Source organism: Ambystoma mexicanum, chromosome 3p (assembly GCF_040938575.1).
Source record: "Ambystoma mexicanum isolate Mex_15411 chromosome 3p, UKY_AmexF1_1, whole genome shotgun sequence".
Taxonomy (NCBI): domain Eukaryota; kingdom Metazoa; phylum Chordata; class Amphibia; order Caudata; family Ambystomatidae; genus Ambystoma; species Ambystoma mexicanum.
Window position 1 is genome coordinate 641,058,211 of NC_090925.1, and position 17,598 is coordinate 641,075,808.

The 17,598-nt window shown below is 45.8% G+C and overlaps 1 protein-coding gene across 2 annotated transcripts in view; it reads left to right on the forward strand.

Annotated features, from left to right (window-relative positions):
* ARHGEF37 (Rho guanine nucleotide exchange factor 37) overlaps positions 1–17,598 on the forward strand; it is a 496,119-nt gene that overhangs the window by 215,926 nt on the left and 262,595 nt on the right. For both annotated transcript variants that reach the window (XM_069651406.1, XM_069651404.1), the window contains exon 3: positions 12,026–12,149. In XM_069651406.1, the coding sequence (XP_069507507.1) occupies positions 12,026–12,149 (124 nt within the window). The remainder of the gene's footprint in view (positions 1–12,025; positions 12,150–17,598) is intronic.

A 17,598-nucleotide genomic window follows, 5' to 3' on the forward strand; every position in this document is an offset into this window, starting at 1 on the left:
TATTTCTTTGCTCCCTTTTTTCGTGAAACTTCTTGAGGCACTAATATCTCCACTTCTTTCGGGGTTTCTTGAGTCTTTTTTGTGCTTTACCCCCTTTCAGTCTGGTTTCCGCCCCAGGAGTGGCACCAAGAGTGTCTTAGTATCGGTGAGGGATGATATGGCCAGGCTGGTTGATGTGGGGGCCTGATTCGACTCGCTCTATCGGCGGCCTTTGACACTATTGACCACGCCATACTCCTATCCCACCTGTCCTCCATTGGCATCTCACGTCCGGTCCTGGCATGGTTTACCTCATTTCTGACTGATAGGGTCCAATCAGGATCTTTACCTCCTTTTCTTTCCTCTCTCTTGTGGTGTCCCCCAGGGCTCTGCCTTGTTCCAGATGCAATTTAACATTTATGTGCAGCCTTTGGTTGGCCTCATCTGCCCTCAGGCCTTCAGGTGTTACTCATATGCAGATGACACTCGGATCCTGGTTGTTTAGTTTGGGACAGGATGAGGTGTCTCATCTTTGTGGCTGCATGGCAGCCGTGGGAGATTGGATGAGTGCCAATGGGCTCAAGCTCAATGGGGACAAGACAGAGGTCCTGGTGGCATTCTTCTTCAGAATCTAGCTCTTGGTCCTCTTCTTTTTGGCCTTCTTCGCTGGTTGAGTTTCCTATTCCAGTGAGAGTAGTAAACAACCGTGGGGTCTAACTGTCTGCCTCTTTGTCTATGGCTTCATAGGTTAGTGTAGTATGTCCAACCGGCACTTCTTATTGAGGGTTCTTCAGAGGGTTTTGGCCCTTTTTACCCTCCTCTCTTCACCCTCCAGTTGTTGCTCTCTTATTCCCAGCAGGCCAGATTACTGCAATGCCTTATATCTGGAAAGCCTAATCCATCGTCTCCAACTGCTTCAGAACCTGTCCACTCGGGCAGCCACAGCCACCCCGTACGGTTCTCCTATTAGTACAGTGCTGCAATCTTTGCATTGGCTCCCGCTGAAACACAAATTTGTTTTCAAATCTCTTTTTCTGGTTCACTGCGCATATCATCAGTTTAGTGCCGATTTCCTTCAGGATAAGTTTATACCTTATATTCCCACTCCGACTCTTCGTTCTAGTAATGATTGTTTGGTTGTGGTCCTCAAATTAAGTTTATCAGAGAATCGACGGTCTGGCTTTTTCAGTGGCTGACAGTAAGCTATGGAATGGTCTCCCTTTAAAACTGAGGCAGACTACAAATCACCTGCATTTTCGTCATCTACTCAAGACTCTGCTTTTTTTGTTCTAGTATAGTTTTAGCCTCGTGAGTATCCTCTCACCAAGATGCCTTCGGGTGAACGTGTGCCTTACAAATTCAAATAACATAACATAACACATCTTGGGTTGTTTGTGGAATTGGCCCCTTGCAGAATGTTGCAACCTAATAGCAATTTGGTCGCACTGCCCCTTTTGGGGAGTGGCTAACGCTGATTTGCAAATGTTTGTTCTCCTGTAATGGCACAGAAGGCTGGTGGGGCACAATTATGGTGTGATCGGTTAGAACAGATTCAAATCCTTCCATCACTCGTACATGTTGCATACATCACATTAACTGGGGAGGGTATGCCATTGGTCCAGAGCTTACTGTGTCTAGAGTTTGAAGTTACACCTCACTGATGGTGCACAGTGAGTCAAAGTGTGTCTATGCATGCTTGTGGTCTTCTGAAGAAAGCATGTGACTGTTGGGGTTGTGCCAAGTCTGAATTTCATATGGCTTTCCTCTTCTTAATGATACATTAAGCTAAAGAATTATGGTGTGAAGGATTGCCCAGATTAATGGGTAACATGTTATTTAATCGAATCCCAAAACAACTGATGAAATTTCAACGAATACAAACAACTAATACCAAAATAACACATTTATTTTGTGTAGTTTTTGGGCGGTTGCCGGAGGGTTCTTCCCCAAAGCCCCCCCCCTTTTTTTTTTACAATAATACTTTTGCTCCACCCCCAACACCACTATTTCTACACCCAACTCCATTGCTAGTTTTTTCCCGAATTAGTTATTTTCGTTTTTGTTGTTTTTGTATTCGTTGTAATTCCATTAGTTATTTTATATTCAATATAAACACTGCATTAATGACATGGGTGGTTATTAATTCATACTTTCCATGTATCTTTGTTCAGTGTTCCATAAGTATTGCATTGTCTTAGAAATGACCTGCATGGTTTTGAGTGCAAACGGACAACTCATTGCACTCTAGTTAAACAAATAAATGAAACCTTTTGTGGTGAGGTGCTCGCAAATAACAGACACACTGAATATGTTTCAACACCTTAACTGAAATTCCTAAATTCATGGTTCAGCTTTTTCGCGAAGCTTTGTCAGATTTCAAATACCTAAAATAAATAAATAAATAAATACATTTGTATTTGTCCCAAAATTCTGCTTTCTTATCTGCCATCTTCAGTTTCTTTTGGGGATTAGTACTGCCCTCCATCAGTTTTGGATGCTTCTCTGAGTTCTCGGCTCCCCGCTCAAGGTCTAGGCATTTTTCCAGAGTTCACTGTGGCCCTCTCACTTTCCAGGCACTTTTCAGGAATCTACCAGCCCTTCTCAGATTATGGGTGCTTTTCAGGGTTTTACTATTTTGAGGCTCAGTTCTTTTCAGGGTTCTTTTCAGATCTGCCAAACTCTACATGTATTTCAGGGGTCTTGTCAACTCTTTCAGGCACTAAACACATTGCAGGGTTGTCAGTACCCTTTCAGGCTCTAGGTCCTTTTCAGGTTTCTCTGTGCCCCTCTTCGGCTCTGTGTGCTTTTTAGGTTTCTGTGTGCTCCCCCCCCCATGCCTTAGATGCCTTTCAGTGTTCCCTTCAGTTCTTGGTAACACTCTTTGGTTCTGGGAGCTTTTTCGGGTTCTCAGCAAGCTTCTCATGTTCTAGGTACTATTCAAGGTTCTTCGGAGGTCCTTCAGGCATTAGTATTCCAGATCTATGATGTTTCCCCACAGGTGGATTTGATCGAATACTGGTTCACCGAGACCGATCACGGTGCCGCCTCCTGCCCATCATTCTCCTGTAATAGTGGCCGGGGAACTATTAACAGCCTCCACTTCTACATGCAAGATGAACTGGACCCTGGAAATCCCCTGCACCGAGAGTGGAAGACAGTCGTAGGACAAAGTTCAACTATCTTTATCACACCTTCAAATGGCAGGGATTGCAGCATGAACAAAGTAACAGTCTCCACATGCTCTGTGTCTAGGTGGTTGTCGGCCGGTTTTGTTAGTGCGTGACATCACAAATGTGGTTACATCCAAAAAAGCATAACAGGGGAAGCGATTGGTTAGTGAGATGAACTACATATGATTTTTATGAGGGATTAGTATATTCATTGTGTAAGACCACATCCAAAAGTATCAAATGCAAAGTTACAGGTTAGTGAAAGGTGGTTGGCCAATGCAACATAGTATAAACTTATCGTGAATAGGGATTGGACAGAAAGGGTCGGCTCAGCCCTGGACCCTTGGACAGGAACCAGGCCAAGTGCAACAACTCAAGATAGTGGGAACCACCCCCAAGGTGCTGCATGTTCTCAATAAGCTACCTTCTCTAATATCCTTGGCAGTGAGATGGAACATTCGTCTTTGAACCTGTTACATTTGTATCCCCCTGCCTTCAGTTCGATGGGAACAGCCATCTCTATCTGGCTTGAATGACTAGGCACTGTCTGGCAGGTGCAGGTCACTTGTGTAGGGACCACAACATGGATTTCTCGTGCCTGTAATTATGAGGATTTTCGGCTTGGGTTTCCTGCAGGTGCCCTGTCCTTTCTGCTTGTCTGGAAACTTTCCTTCTCTCTGTATCCTTGGCTGTCTGTGCATGGTAACTGGGCTGGAAGTCTGTTCTGCCAGCTTCAACTAGATGGGCCTGTCAGCCTTCTGTGTATCACAAGTTCTTGAGGCTTCTCCCATTCATTCCAATGTATCTGTTGTGTCCATCTTCATTTGCATGGCCATCCCTGTTAGTTGCGTTAAGCGTCAGCAAGCCATTCATATGTATTCTTTTGCGTCTTGCGGTTTTCTGCACAGCAGAAGGTATACGTGTGGCCGTCCTCTAGCTATATGAATCATAAGCATATCCTCATGTCTATCAGCAATTAACTAAAATGTCTGCATAGCTTCATGCAGGGATGCATATGTACTTCTTGTCTAATGTATCTATGTCATGATGTCAGTCGTGACATCATCGGCTCTCTGTGGCTGAAGTCAGTCGACTTGCTCTAGCGATTACAGGCTTGTCTCTTTTGTGACATTGACAGGGTATGGTCTGAATGGCTGTCTGAGTGAAAAGCGTCTCTCTCACCTGCGATACATCAACGATAAGGGGCACCAGGGGGCCATGAGCGATGTAGATCTCATTTCCCTGTCGACGGGCTGAGAGCGGGATGGGTGCAATGATGGCTATGTTTAGGTCTCCCTCTTCACTCCTATGCAGGGATAACCTTGCAACCCTCATAATCGCCCCTGCCCTCCTCCCGAACTACTTACCCTGTGTTCTACAGGGGACACCCCAGCCCGCTCTCTGTCCCGTTGTCACTTCTCCCTACCCTTCTTGCCCAATCATGCTCACACATACATACATTGTCATGACCTACAGAACGCGCCCCTTTTGGACTTCCTGGTCCTTGTCTCAACGGGGCTTACACTCCCTGGTACTTCCAACATGGCCGGCCAGCGTGAAACACCTTCCTCGCTCTCCACGTTGGACATAGCATGTTCTATTAATAGGCCACGCCCCCCGCGGCTCCGCGCGTCTCAATGCTATTGCGAAGTAGCGACCAGACGTGTGCTCCATAGTTCGTGGTGTTGTTTCCCTGATTCTGTCCCTACTAACTCCATTCCTAGTCCCTCTCCTTTCCTTCTTACTTCCTGGACTCGTGTGCTGTGTAGTGCACTTTCTTAATTTCCCGGATTCCTGGAACGTTGCATCCCAGAACTTTGAACGCACGTTGGAGTCGGAAGAGACTTGTGCAGCCTTATTCAAGACCCGATCCGTCCGCAAGAAGCCATCGACCAAGGAATCCAGCAAAGATCAGACTCAGGTGAGAAGGGGGGGAGCTCCTTGACAGTTTGAGACGCCACCCGACCAAACTCGATATGGACATGGAAGCGACCGTTCAGGACCTGATGCGTGGCATGCAAGAACTATCAACCGAGGTACAGAATCTCAAGGCAGAAAATGCTGCTCTCAAACAATTGGTTCTATCCCGTGATTCTGCCACAAAAGAAAGTGTGTTGCTGGGCGGCATAGTTGACAAATACGATGGGTCGGCAAAAACCCTTCGTGGATTCCTGGATTCATGTTTGGTCCACTTTGATATGATATGATATGGCATTTGTAACGCGCCTATACACAAGTGTTTCAAGGCACAAACTTTTACTTTTTCACTTTACTTTTAAGCCCTACTACTTTTCGACTCCCAGGGCTAAAGTGGGTTTCATAATTTCTCAGCTTTCAGGAAATGCATTAACCTGGGCTACGCCGCTCGTTAATTCCGGTGATGCTCTCCTAGATGACATGCCCTGCAGTTTTTCAACGTTTTCATGGATAGGGTGTTCTCTGACATGTTATTCCTTTTCGTCATTGTCTATCTGGACTCGTGTGCTGTGTAGTGCACTTTCTTAATTTCCCGGATTCCTGGAACGTTGCATCCCAGAACTTTGAACGCATGTTGGAGTCGGAAGAGACTTGTGCAGCCTTATTCAAGACCCGATCCGTCCGCAAGAAGGCATCGACCAAGGAATCCAGCAAAGATCAGACTCAGGTGAGAAGGGGGGAGCTCCTTGACAGTTTGAGACGCCACCCGACCAAACTCGATATGGACATGGAAGCGACCGTTCAGGACCTGATGCGTTGCATGCAAGAACTATCAACCGAGGTACAGAATCTCAAGGCAGAAAATGCTGCTCTCAAACAATTGGTTCTATCCCGTGATTCTGCCACAAAAGAAAGTGTGTTGCTGGGCGGCATAGTTGACAAATACGATGGGTCGGCAAAAACCCTTCGTGGATTCCTGGATTCATGTTTGGTCCACTTTGATATGATATGGCATTTGTAACGCGCCTATACACAAGTGTTTCAAGGCACAAACTTTTAGTTTTTCACTTTACTTTTAAGCCCTGCTACTTTTCGACTCCCTACTACTTTTCGACTCTGCGCAAAGATAAACGTAAAGCGGAGTCTCTCTGGAGATATTCCCCCTCACCAGTAAACAAAATTAACCTCCTATCCATCACCCACTCGTACAAGGTAGCCATACTAGCAGCTAAAAAAGAACTGTACAACAACAGGATCATACAAGCACAATCCAACACTAAAGAACTCTTTAAAATTCTCAAGGAATTAGATTCCCCAGTCGCTCCTCTCGACAAGTGTACCCCTAACGTTGAATGGTGCGCTAACATACAAAAAGCACTACTAAACAAAATCACTACACTCCAAGCTAAAATCAATGCCAAAAAAACCCACCTCCTTGACTCAACAGGTAATCCCCAATCCTACAATATCCCATCGCCTAAACACTCCTTCCAACCTTTCAGCTTCTCACCCCTCACCATTAAGGAAGTGGAAAATATCATTATGAAGTTAAAACCATCCAATTGCCAAGGTGATGCCTGCCCAGCTCCTATCGTAAAGGAAGCAGCACACGACCTTGCCCCTTTCATCACCGCCTTCATCAACTCCTCCTTCAAATCTGGCATAGTACCTAACAACCTCAAGGATGCTTGGGTAATCCCCTTGATCAAAAAACCTAACCTAGACCCTAGCAATCCCTCTAACTATAGGCCCATCACCACGGTACCCTACCTCCTCAAAATCTTGGACCGCGCTGCGTATCTACAAATTCAAGATTACCTCGATACCAACAACCTACTAGGCCTCAGACAATCGGGCTTCCGCCCGAGACACGGCACTGAGACAGCTCTGATAGATCTAAAAACCCAAATTGAGGACATGAAAGACAAGGGTAAACAAGCGCTCCTACTCCTACTGGATCTCTCTGCGGCCTTCGACTTGGTTGATCACCAAATCCTTTGCCAGCACCTCAAAATTGCCGCCCACTTCTCTGATGCAGCCACCTCCTGGATCAGCTCATTCCTTGCAAACAGGTCCAGGAGGGTCTTCTCACCACTCGCCGCCGCGGACCCAGCTCACGTCCCCTGTGGAGTCCCTCAAGGCTCATGCGTATCACCCACGCTCTATAACGTATTTAAGAAACCACTCTTCGATATTCTTGACTATCTGGGTGTCACCTACACAAATTATGTGGACGACACCCAGATACTCATCCCTATCACTGGGGATTATGTAACAGACACCAAAGCGCTTAATGCCGTCTACACTGCCATCCAAGCGTGGATGGCCCACCACAGGCTTTGCCTAAACGACGAGAAAACTGAGCTACTCATCCTAGGTTCTCAGCCCAAACTCTCAAAACTCGACCGTAAATATGAGGCCTTCAACATTGATGGCAACATTATCAAGGTTACTAATGTCACCAAAACCCTCGGTATTTACCTAGATTCCACCCTATAACTCAACAGACAAACCAACTCAGTAGTCTCAGCATCCGCGTACACGTGTAAACTGATCACAGCTTGCCGTCCCTTCTTAACAACGAACAACTGCCTTATTCTCGCCAGAACCCTCATCTTATCAAAAATTGACTACTGCAACGCCCTTTACCTTGGTACGAGCCAAAGAAACATTGATTAACTACAGGTAACACAGAATAACACTATCAGGGCGGCCCTAAACATACCCATGCGCGCCAACATCTCTTCCACCAGACGCAACATACATTGGCTCCCCATTGCACGGCGTATCGCCCTCAAAACACTTGTTCTTAGTCACAAAGCACAGAATAACGCTGCACCGGCATACCTATCAGCGCGCTTCAGCCAACACACAGCCTCCAGACCGTTAGGATCTGCACAAGCGCACACACTTATCATCCCCAGTTTCAAGCTTCAAACTGCCAGAGGCTCGAGCTTCTCAGTCCTTGCGGCGAAACTCTGGAATTCCCTACCCAATGAACTTAGGAATGTCCCTTCCCTCCAATCCTTCAAAAGGAAAACAAAACACTGGCTCCATGAGCAAGACGCTATGGCGGCCAATCCTATGTAACACTAGCTGCATGCTGCACCTTCCGGCTACCTTGTATATAATGCATCTGCATACTATCCTTGTAAATGTTGTACATAATTTATATATGTTTATGTATACATAAGTGTAACCTCTAACTACCTGTTGTAACACTTTCTTGTAACCACCTTTCTAAACATGTGCCCTGATGCCCGTGGGCAGGCTGCGCAATACAAATAAATAAATACAAATACAAATATTGATCTTTTCCAAGGACCTTCTAAAGCATGAAGAACATGTAAAGGCAGTATTACGACTCTGTGAACACAAACTTTAAGCCAAACCCGAAAAATGCTTGTTTCACGTTACATCTGTTCACTACCTAGGATTCATCCTTAGCCCAGAAGGAATTGGTATGGACCCTTCAAAGGTAAAGGCCATAGTGGCATGGCCCGCTCCCACGTCAGTAAAACAAGTTCAATTCTTCCTGAGGCTTGCCAATTTCTACCGGATGTTCATATCCACCTTTTCCGAGATCGTTCAGCCAATCGTTGCTCTCTTGAAGAAAGACACCCCCTTTATCTGGTCTGCACCGCAAGATAAGGAATTCCTACGTTTAAAGGCAGAGTTAACACAAGCCCCCCGTCTTAGCCCAACCCAACATAAATCGACCATTCCTAGTGGAAACGGATGTCTCTAACTAGGCCATAGGAGTGGTGTTGAAGCAGGAATTTGAGGATCAACTGGAACACCCCATTGCTTTCCTTTCACGAACCCTAATTCCCAGTAAGACACACTACTCCGTCCTGGAAAAGGAACTGTTAGCCATCCGCCAAGCCTTCACTGAATGGCAACATCTACTTCTGGGTGCTAGACATCTAGTTCAGGTCCGCACGGACCATCGGAATCTTCAAATTCTACAGTAATTGGAGTGTAGGAACAGTCGTCGGGCGTGTTGGGCCTACTTCTTTGCCCAGTACCAGTTCCACATCACTCATGTTCCCGGATCACAAAACCTGATTACTGACGCCTTATCTCGACGTCTGACTATGTAACTACTGAAGATAGGGCCTACCCTAAGAGGTTTCCCCACACAATCTTTGTAGCTCAAGCAGTCAATCTCCTGGAAGAAATTCAAGTGCAAACCCAATCCTCTGATGTGTGGAAGGATATTTCAAGGAAGAATCAATGGAATCTAAGAGTCAAGGAAGGATATTTATTCAAGGACAATGCCCTGGTCATTCCCACACAGAAATTACAACAAAGAATAATAAACCTCTGTCATGATACCCTTCACTCCAGACATCGTGGCATAACGAACACCCTCCGCCTCGTACAAAGACAGTTTTGTTGGCCTAGAATGAAGACCGACGTACAGCAGTACATCCAAGCTTGTGCTATCTGTAGTCAAAATAAACATAAGAGACCGGCGGGTCTTCTACTGCAACCTACACTGCCAACAAGGCCATGGGAATTCATTGCTACAGACTTCATTGTGGAATTACCACCTTCCCGAGGATACACGACCATCATGGTTACCATTGATTTGTTCACTCATATGGCTCATTTTACACCCCTGTGTAAGCTACCATCCTCGTCCGAACTTGCTGGAATCTTTCTGGAACACATTCCATCTGCATGGGCTTCCTTCCAAGATCATATCTGATCGAGGACCTCAATACATCTCACAATTCTGGAAACATCTCTGTCGCATTTTAGGAATCCAACGCGCCCTCTCATCAGGTTATCATCCCCAAACCAACAGGGCCACAGAACATGCTAATCAGACCCTGGAACAGTATCTTGGATGTTTCGCCACCAATGTTCAGGATGACTGGTCGCTCCCGATACCCGTGGCTGAATTCGCCTACAACAATTCCGATCATTCAGCACTTAAAACCAGTCCCTTTTATTGCAGCCAAGGTTTCCATCCATCGGTTCTACCCTCTGTTCTCCCTCATCCCACACCGGTACCTACTGTCGACTCCTGGATCGAAACCCTCATCAACGTACACCAGGAGGCCAAAGAAAACTTAGAGAAGGCCAGTACACAGACTAAGAGGTATGCAGATTCCAAAAGGTGACCGAGGCCCTTCTTATGCAATTGGTGATCAAGTCTGGTTGTCCTCGAGATTACTACCCCGACATCTACAGCCAAACAAATTGGCCCCTCGGTACTATGGTCCATTTTCCATCAAGGAAATTATAAATCCAGTCTCATACCGGATCAAACTACCAGACTCCTGGAAGAAAATTCACCCAGTTTTTAACACATCCTTCTTAAAACCCTACCTCCAATCCTCCCGGAAATCCTGCAGACCCCCTCCTCTGCTGGTCGACAACCAAATGGAATATGAAGTGTTCCGAATATGCGACTCCAGGTATAAACAGGGTCAGCGTCAATACCTGGTTGAATGGAAAGGATATCCTCCTAGTGAAAGAACCTGGGAACCACTTTCTAATCTCAAGACCCCTCGACTGCTCAGAAAATTTCACCTCATACACCCGGGCAAACCCGGGGGAACGGGTCTTCAGAGGAGGCATGCTGTCATGACCTACAGACGCGCCCCTTTTGGACTTCCTGGTCCTTGTCTCAATGGGGCTTTCACTCCCTGGTGCTCCCAACATGGCCGGCCAGCCTGAAACACCTTCCTCGCTCTACAAGTTGGACGTAGCGTGTTCTATTAATAGACCACACCTCCCACGGCTCTGCGTGGCTCAATGCTATTGCGAAGTAGCGACGAGAGGTGTGCTCCGTGGCTCGCGGTATTGTTTCCCTGATTCTGTCCCCACTAACTCCATTCCTAGTCCCTCTCCTTTCCTTCTTACTTCCTGGACTCGTGTGCTGTGTAGTGCACTTTCTTAATGTCCCGGAATCCTGGATCGTTGCATCCCAGAACTTTGAACGCACGTTGGAGTCGGAAGAGACTTGTGCAGCCTTATTCAAGACCCGGTCCGTCCGCAAGAAGGCATCGACCAAGAAATCCAGCAAAGATTGGACTCAGGTGAGAAGGGGGGAACTCCTTGACGTACATACATACACACACACATACACCAACACACACACAAAACTAACCCCAGTTTCCCTCCTTACCTTACGCGTCTATCTTTTGCAACTTCTGCATTTCCATATTTGTTCATGGCAAGCCAACTGGATTTAACATGTTGTGCAGTGACCGATTTCCAGTGACCGATTTCCAGTGACTTCACCGCGAACAAATCGTTGGAACGAGTATTCTCGCATAGCATCCAGGTACTGGTAGCCATAAACTGTTTACAACAGCCTCTTTGTTCAAAAGTTCACTTCTTCATCCGCCGGCTTTGGCACTTCCTACACACCTTGCACACACATGTGCATCGACGCATTATAAATGGCATATCATTTCATATCATATCACCTTCTCTTGGGATCTAATTGGTATGGGCCTTTCCTCATCTTTCTTCCAATTTCTATTGATCATGAGGTTTCCTGGTCACCCCATGTGGGCTAATGTGCATACCCACAATGCCTTGGTGATGTGGCTCTGAACTGGAGGTGAACTTCCAGCAATGTTTACTAGGTGGCATTGCCGCATGTGTGACTTGCCTCAAATGGATTATTCTACTTTCACATTTCAAGTGAAAGGGTTTTCTTCAAGCCTTTTCAACCCATCCATAACGTTGCTGTTGTTTGATATAGACAGGCGTGGGCAGTCATAATGTTAGTAGAGAGGTTGAGTAATGGACAATCTTTACTGATGTAGGTGATTCTCCATGTTCCCTTGTCTTCAAACCCATCTTTCCCAAACAATGTGTTTTATTATTAAATGTAAACTAATTTGTGCTTTGAGTCCACGCTTATAATGCAAGCTCAATCTCTTCAGGATTGTAAATCCAGGTAGGATCACACCCTGTTCTGTTTTGGTTTCCAGATGCCGACCATTGCTGTGGAGGAACTTCTCTCGAACACAGATGAAATTCTCAGGTTGTCCCAGGAGTTCCTGGAGATGATGGAGAAGTCTGACACTGAAGAGCAGGACCAGCTCTGCGTGATTGGTATGCTAGAATGGGATTTACATTTCGCGGGAGGAAGGCTACTGTGAAGTGGGAGAGCCAGTGTTTGAAAAAAGGACCTAGAGACCGGTGAAATGCTCTCATCTCACTCTCTGGAAACAAGAGAATTTCCCTTTGTGCTCTTACACTAGTCTGGATCTTCAGGAGATCCTCATTGTTGCATAATAATTATACTCTGTGTTCAAGATCTACATACGTGGTTCTATTCCACTACTTACCGCATACAGAGTCTTGGTCTATTCAGTTCTGACTGGAGCAAAAGCTTTCTACATTATGTCGACATAAAAGGTTTATCACTAGCACTATATCTATGTCATCTTATAAAAAGCATGTACCCTAAAAGGTTTCCCTTTAGTAGAGGTAAATTTAGTAGACACATTATAAATAACATGGAAAGTGAAAAGTTCATTATCAACACATTTTCTATGAACCAAATACATGTTGTTTTCCTCTTGGAGAGGTCTATTAAAATTGTTAATGATCTGTCATTTGTTTTGGTAAAAAAGAAATGCAGACACTGTTACTTCGCTCTCTCGCTCTATTTCCCTAACCATTTCCCCCTGTGTATTCTCTTCTATCTTCCCACCTCCCTCCCCTGATTTGATCTCTTCCTGCTGTTATGTAGCCGACAGCAGCTTGGACTAATTAAACTGACTCAAAGAAACACTGAGCCAGATCAGCTATCAAATTCTCACTTTGACTCTCCTTCGTTCTCCCATTCCTCCCCTTGACCCCTTTCCGTCCCCTTTCTTAAAGGAGCCAGGTCCTTTTCCATTCACCTTCCCCCCACTATCTTGTTGTGCCCTTGTATTTCTTCTACCAGTCTCTGTGGTTTCTTGATGGTTGATAGTGACCTCTCTCATCTCTGATGCTCTCAAGTGGCTGTCTTGGGTTCCTCTCCACTTTGCTCTCCTTGGCTGTGGTCTACTCCTTTGCTTCCTCCATCTAGCTACCCATCTTCCGCCTCAGGCCTGCTTAGTCATTTAAAGAACGATACATTGCGAGTGACGCCTCCTTCTTCATTTTCTGCTATGATCATGGAGCCTTTCGTCTTCGTTATCAGGAGTGGTTTTGTGGCAAAGCTGGCGTCAGTCTTCCTTTGTTGTGTTTGCCTGTCTATCACTTCTTCTCCAAATGCAAACAAACTCTTTTACTTTCACCTTTCTTTTCTGTCTATTATTTTGTTGTTTGCTTTTTGCATCTGTTCTTATCTCCTCGTCTTCTTCGCTTGTACAGTTATGCAGTTGTATTAAGCATGAGCTTGGTTTGTAATTAATCATACGTTCAATGGGTGTCTTCCCTGTGGCCTCATGTGGTTTGTTTCTACAGTGGCGCAGCATCTGGAATATTGCTCGCTGCATTTATGTCTTCTCAAGGATTGCTCTTTGTTCTTTTGATGGACGCCATACACCTCTCTGCCATCCCCTTTGCCTGTGGCCATAGCAGTTTGCTTTTTTGGTGTCTAAACCCCATGTGTGGTGTAAACCTTGTGAACTCATGTCCGTTGAAAGGGGGCCCGCTGTCTGTTTTTATGACATTGGGGATGCCCCATTCACTGAACATTTCATTTCGGATTTCTAGCACCTGGGCGAATGCTGTTGTCTGGTTAGCTTTTACTATGGGAAATCGCAAATATTCATCTATTGACACCAGGAGGTATAGCAGTGGTCCATAGAAATCCAATGCAACCCAATGCCACTGCCCTTCTGGCATGGATGTGACTGTTAGAGGCAGTGGGATTGCTGGCATGGAGGTTGTTTGGCATATCACAGAGTGATGCACATCATTTTCCACTAGTGCATCCATGTACGGAAACCATACTTGGTTGCAGAGTATCTTCTTGGCGTTTACCACTCCTTTAGACACTAAATGCAATCAAACAAACATCAGACACAAAATACATTTTATACATTTTACAATATACAATCAATTTGAATCTGTTTGGGCACTACTAGGCTGGACCCCTCAGGAGGGTGCCCTAGTCTGTGACCGCCATTCCCATTGGATCTCGGCCATCCTCTTTTTGTCTTTCATCGCGGCTTCTCTGTGTTGTCATTCTATGTGTTTGTAGTTCTTCCATTTGTTTCCTTTAGTGAGCTGTGTGGCCAAACCGATGTTCGGCTCTTACCTAGATTCTTTTGCAAATGTGTCAATTGTCGGGGCTGGTGGAAGGGCATTTTTAGAGATGTACCATATGTAGCGATCTGCGTCACTTGTAACATGTTTGTCTGCCTGCTTTTTAGGGTGTCTTGATATAAAGTACCCTCCTGGGCATATCAGGACTTCACCAGGTGCCCTTTATATACTCTTGATACATAGTCAGCAAGATTCATGTCACCTCCTGGTTTGTGGAACATTTTCCAATCATACTGCTATAGCCGGATGCCCCATCTCTAAATTCGTTTTGTTATTTTTGTTTTTAGGTTTCCAAATAGAGAAAGTACCACTTGGTAGTCTTTGATAAGGGTAAATCTGTGTCAGACCACAAAATGGTGGAAGTGTTTGCAGGCCCAGATGGCTGCTAGGCTTTCCTTGTTAGTCTGGGAGTATGCTGCTTCAATGTTGACAGTGCTATGCTTGTCCGTTGTTGAGTCTGTCTCGCTTTGGGCAATGATTGCCCCTAGGCCTATGGGGCAAGCGTCCACCCTGATTTCCATATCTCAGGTCACATTGCTAGGTGGTGTGCTGCTGCTAAGGCTTTCTGTATGCTCTGGAATGCTGTTCGACAGTCGTTGCTCCGTTGAGGGGGACTTCTTTTTTTAGAAGCCTTCAGATGGGTTCTGTCATTGTGGCTTAGTTGGGTAAATGGCATGCACAGTATCCCACCATCCCTAGGAAGAATCTAACTTCAGCTATTTCACTGCGCACAGTAAGTGTAGTGATGGCAAGTACCTTTCCAGGGTCAGGGACCATTCCCTTGTCAGAAAAGATGTGCTGTGAAATACGTTAGCTCTGTTAATATCACACTTGTCTCCATTCAGAGTCAGTCCTGCTTTTTGAAGGGCTCTGCATACTTCCTCTAGCATCTGGTCATGTTGTTTTTGGTATGGGCCAAACACAAGGATGCCGTCACTGTAGTTAAAGGCAGAGGTTATCGGTAGTAGGGGCGTCTTATTGACTCTTTAAATATTTCTGCAGCAGATGAGATCCCGAAGTTTAACCATTTATATTGGAACAGGCCTTCATGGGTGGAAAATGTGGTGATGGTTCTTGTCAGTTGGTGGTATCCTTGATTTAAATCACATTTGAAGAATCTGATATCCTTGTTTAGTCTTACGATCATGTCTTCTATGTTGGGGCCTGGATGTCTTTCTCGCTGAATGGCTCTGTTGGCGATACACATGTCAATGGATATGCAGATGCGTCTGTTTCCTTTTGCTACTAGTACTAATGGTGACACTGTGTTGGGCCTTCTGCTCTTTCTATGATGTCGTCTTGGAAAAGGAGTTGCGTTTCTTCAGACACCTTACTTTGGAGATGACATCCAATTTGTCTGTGGTATTGTGGGAACAGTCTGATCATTTTGGTATGATGTGTATCCTTGTCACTGCATCTTTCAGCTTTCCTAGTCCATGGAATAGTTTCGGCAATGTGTTTTGTAGGTGGTCTTTGGAGATTGGACTTTCGTTGAATGTGTAGATGGTATTTGCCATTATTGGGTGGTACTAGACAACTTCATAGTGTATGTCGATGGGTGCGAGAGCAAGAGCTGTTTTGTATCTTAGCAGTAACCATCCGGAAAGTGGACTTTGGAGGACATGTATGATTGTTGTAGTAACTATTTCTTTGTGTCGGAGTTGGCATGTGAACAGTCCTGAAAAGAGTAGTGTGTGGTATGCCCCCCATTGGTTTATTTTCACCGAGGCTTCATGAGGGGAAACAGTTCTCACATGGGTGCGTATTCACTCTCGCTCATGACGGTTGTGCCTGTGTCAATGATAAATTTGTGATTCCGGCTTCCTGTGTGTAGCATCACACTTGGTGCAGTGTCATCGACTACTTCTTCACTTATGAGATGCACGTATTCTGTGGAGTATAAACTCATTGGATCTTCTTGATTGTCCTTTTCTTGGATCTGGATGTCTTCTAGCGCTCTGATCATCCTCCTCTGTGGAGTTGTATTGATCTGCTGTCTTGGAAGCAGGGCTGGACCTGATCTGGTGGGTGTGGTTTGCCATGTGGGAGGAGCAGGAGTTTGCTGTAATGGTACTCCTTCTCTACATACTGATCTAAAGTGAGACTCTCGCCCACAATTGGAGCATTGCTGCCCTATGGTCAGGCCGCATCAGTAGCAGAGATGTGGTGTTTGGCTCCAGTTGACCGTTAGTTTGTGTAGTGGCGCATGGGTGGCGTTCTGGGGGTGCGTCGGTGGATGGGTTTTGTGGATGGATGCAACCGTTTCCCCTTTCTTTGAAGCTTCTATTGCAACTACATGGACGTCTACCCTCTTGTAGATGCGTGCTAGGTCTATTGTTTCTTCCAGAGGTAGTGTTTTTTCAGGAGGTATTTGCAGAACACTGAGGACTGGGCATCCTTCTGTTATCCTCAGGCAGATCGCTTTGTCATCTGACAAGTTTGCAAACTGACGGTATGTGATTTTCTTTTGTAGGCGGATGACAAACTCATCCACCGTCTCGTGTGGTAGTTGGTGGCACTGGATGAAAGCATACCTTTTGTAGTCACGGTTGAGTTGTATTATGAGTTTCATTTTGAGGGTGGCAATGGTCATCTCATATGATGTCCAATCCTTTGCTGGGATTGTTTTGAGGATCGTTTTGATTTCTTTAACGGCCAAGTTAATGAAGATGTCTAGTAGGGTGGGTGACTTATCTCCTACCACCTTGATGAAGTCTAAGAATTCCTTGAGCCATTCTTCCCATCTTAGGCCTCTGTCTTGTTGAAGTTTCAGCTGGAAAGATTAAGGTCATCTGAAAAATGATGCTCTGCAGGCGGGTAACATTTGTGCTGGAACCTGGGATTCCTGTTCTCCTTCCATGGCGTCTGGTGTTGGTGGTGGAGTGGGCATCGTTGTCGGCTTCTCTTACCTTAGTTGATCCACCAGCCTTTTTCTTGTTATCCCCTCCTGCTTGAGGCCATTTGAGGCTTGTTTGGTCTGTGGATCTGGCTTGTTTGACCATGTCGATCTGCTGGAGGCGGCCACTTGTATGCTGTGTGTACTAGTCCAGCACTGTTGGGCTGTTGAGGGTCTCCAATGAGGACTGCAGGAGCATGGGAGACTGTGGGATTTACCCCCTGTGATGTGGACAAGTCGTGGGAAAGGGCTACTTTCTGACCCACTCCGGCTTCGTGACGGTGTCAGGAACCGGTAGATGGATGGTGGTAGGTAGTAGGAGCAGGGCCTAGCGGATGGATTGTGGCAGCGTCTGTTGGCAGAGTATCATGCCACTGGATGGGTAGGAGGGGGAGGCCT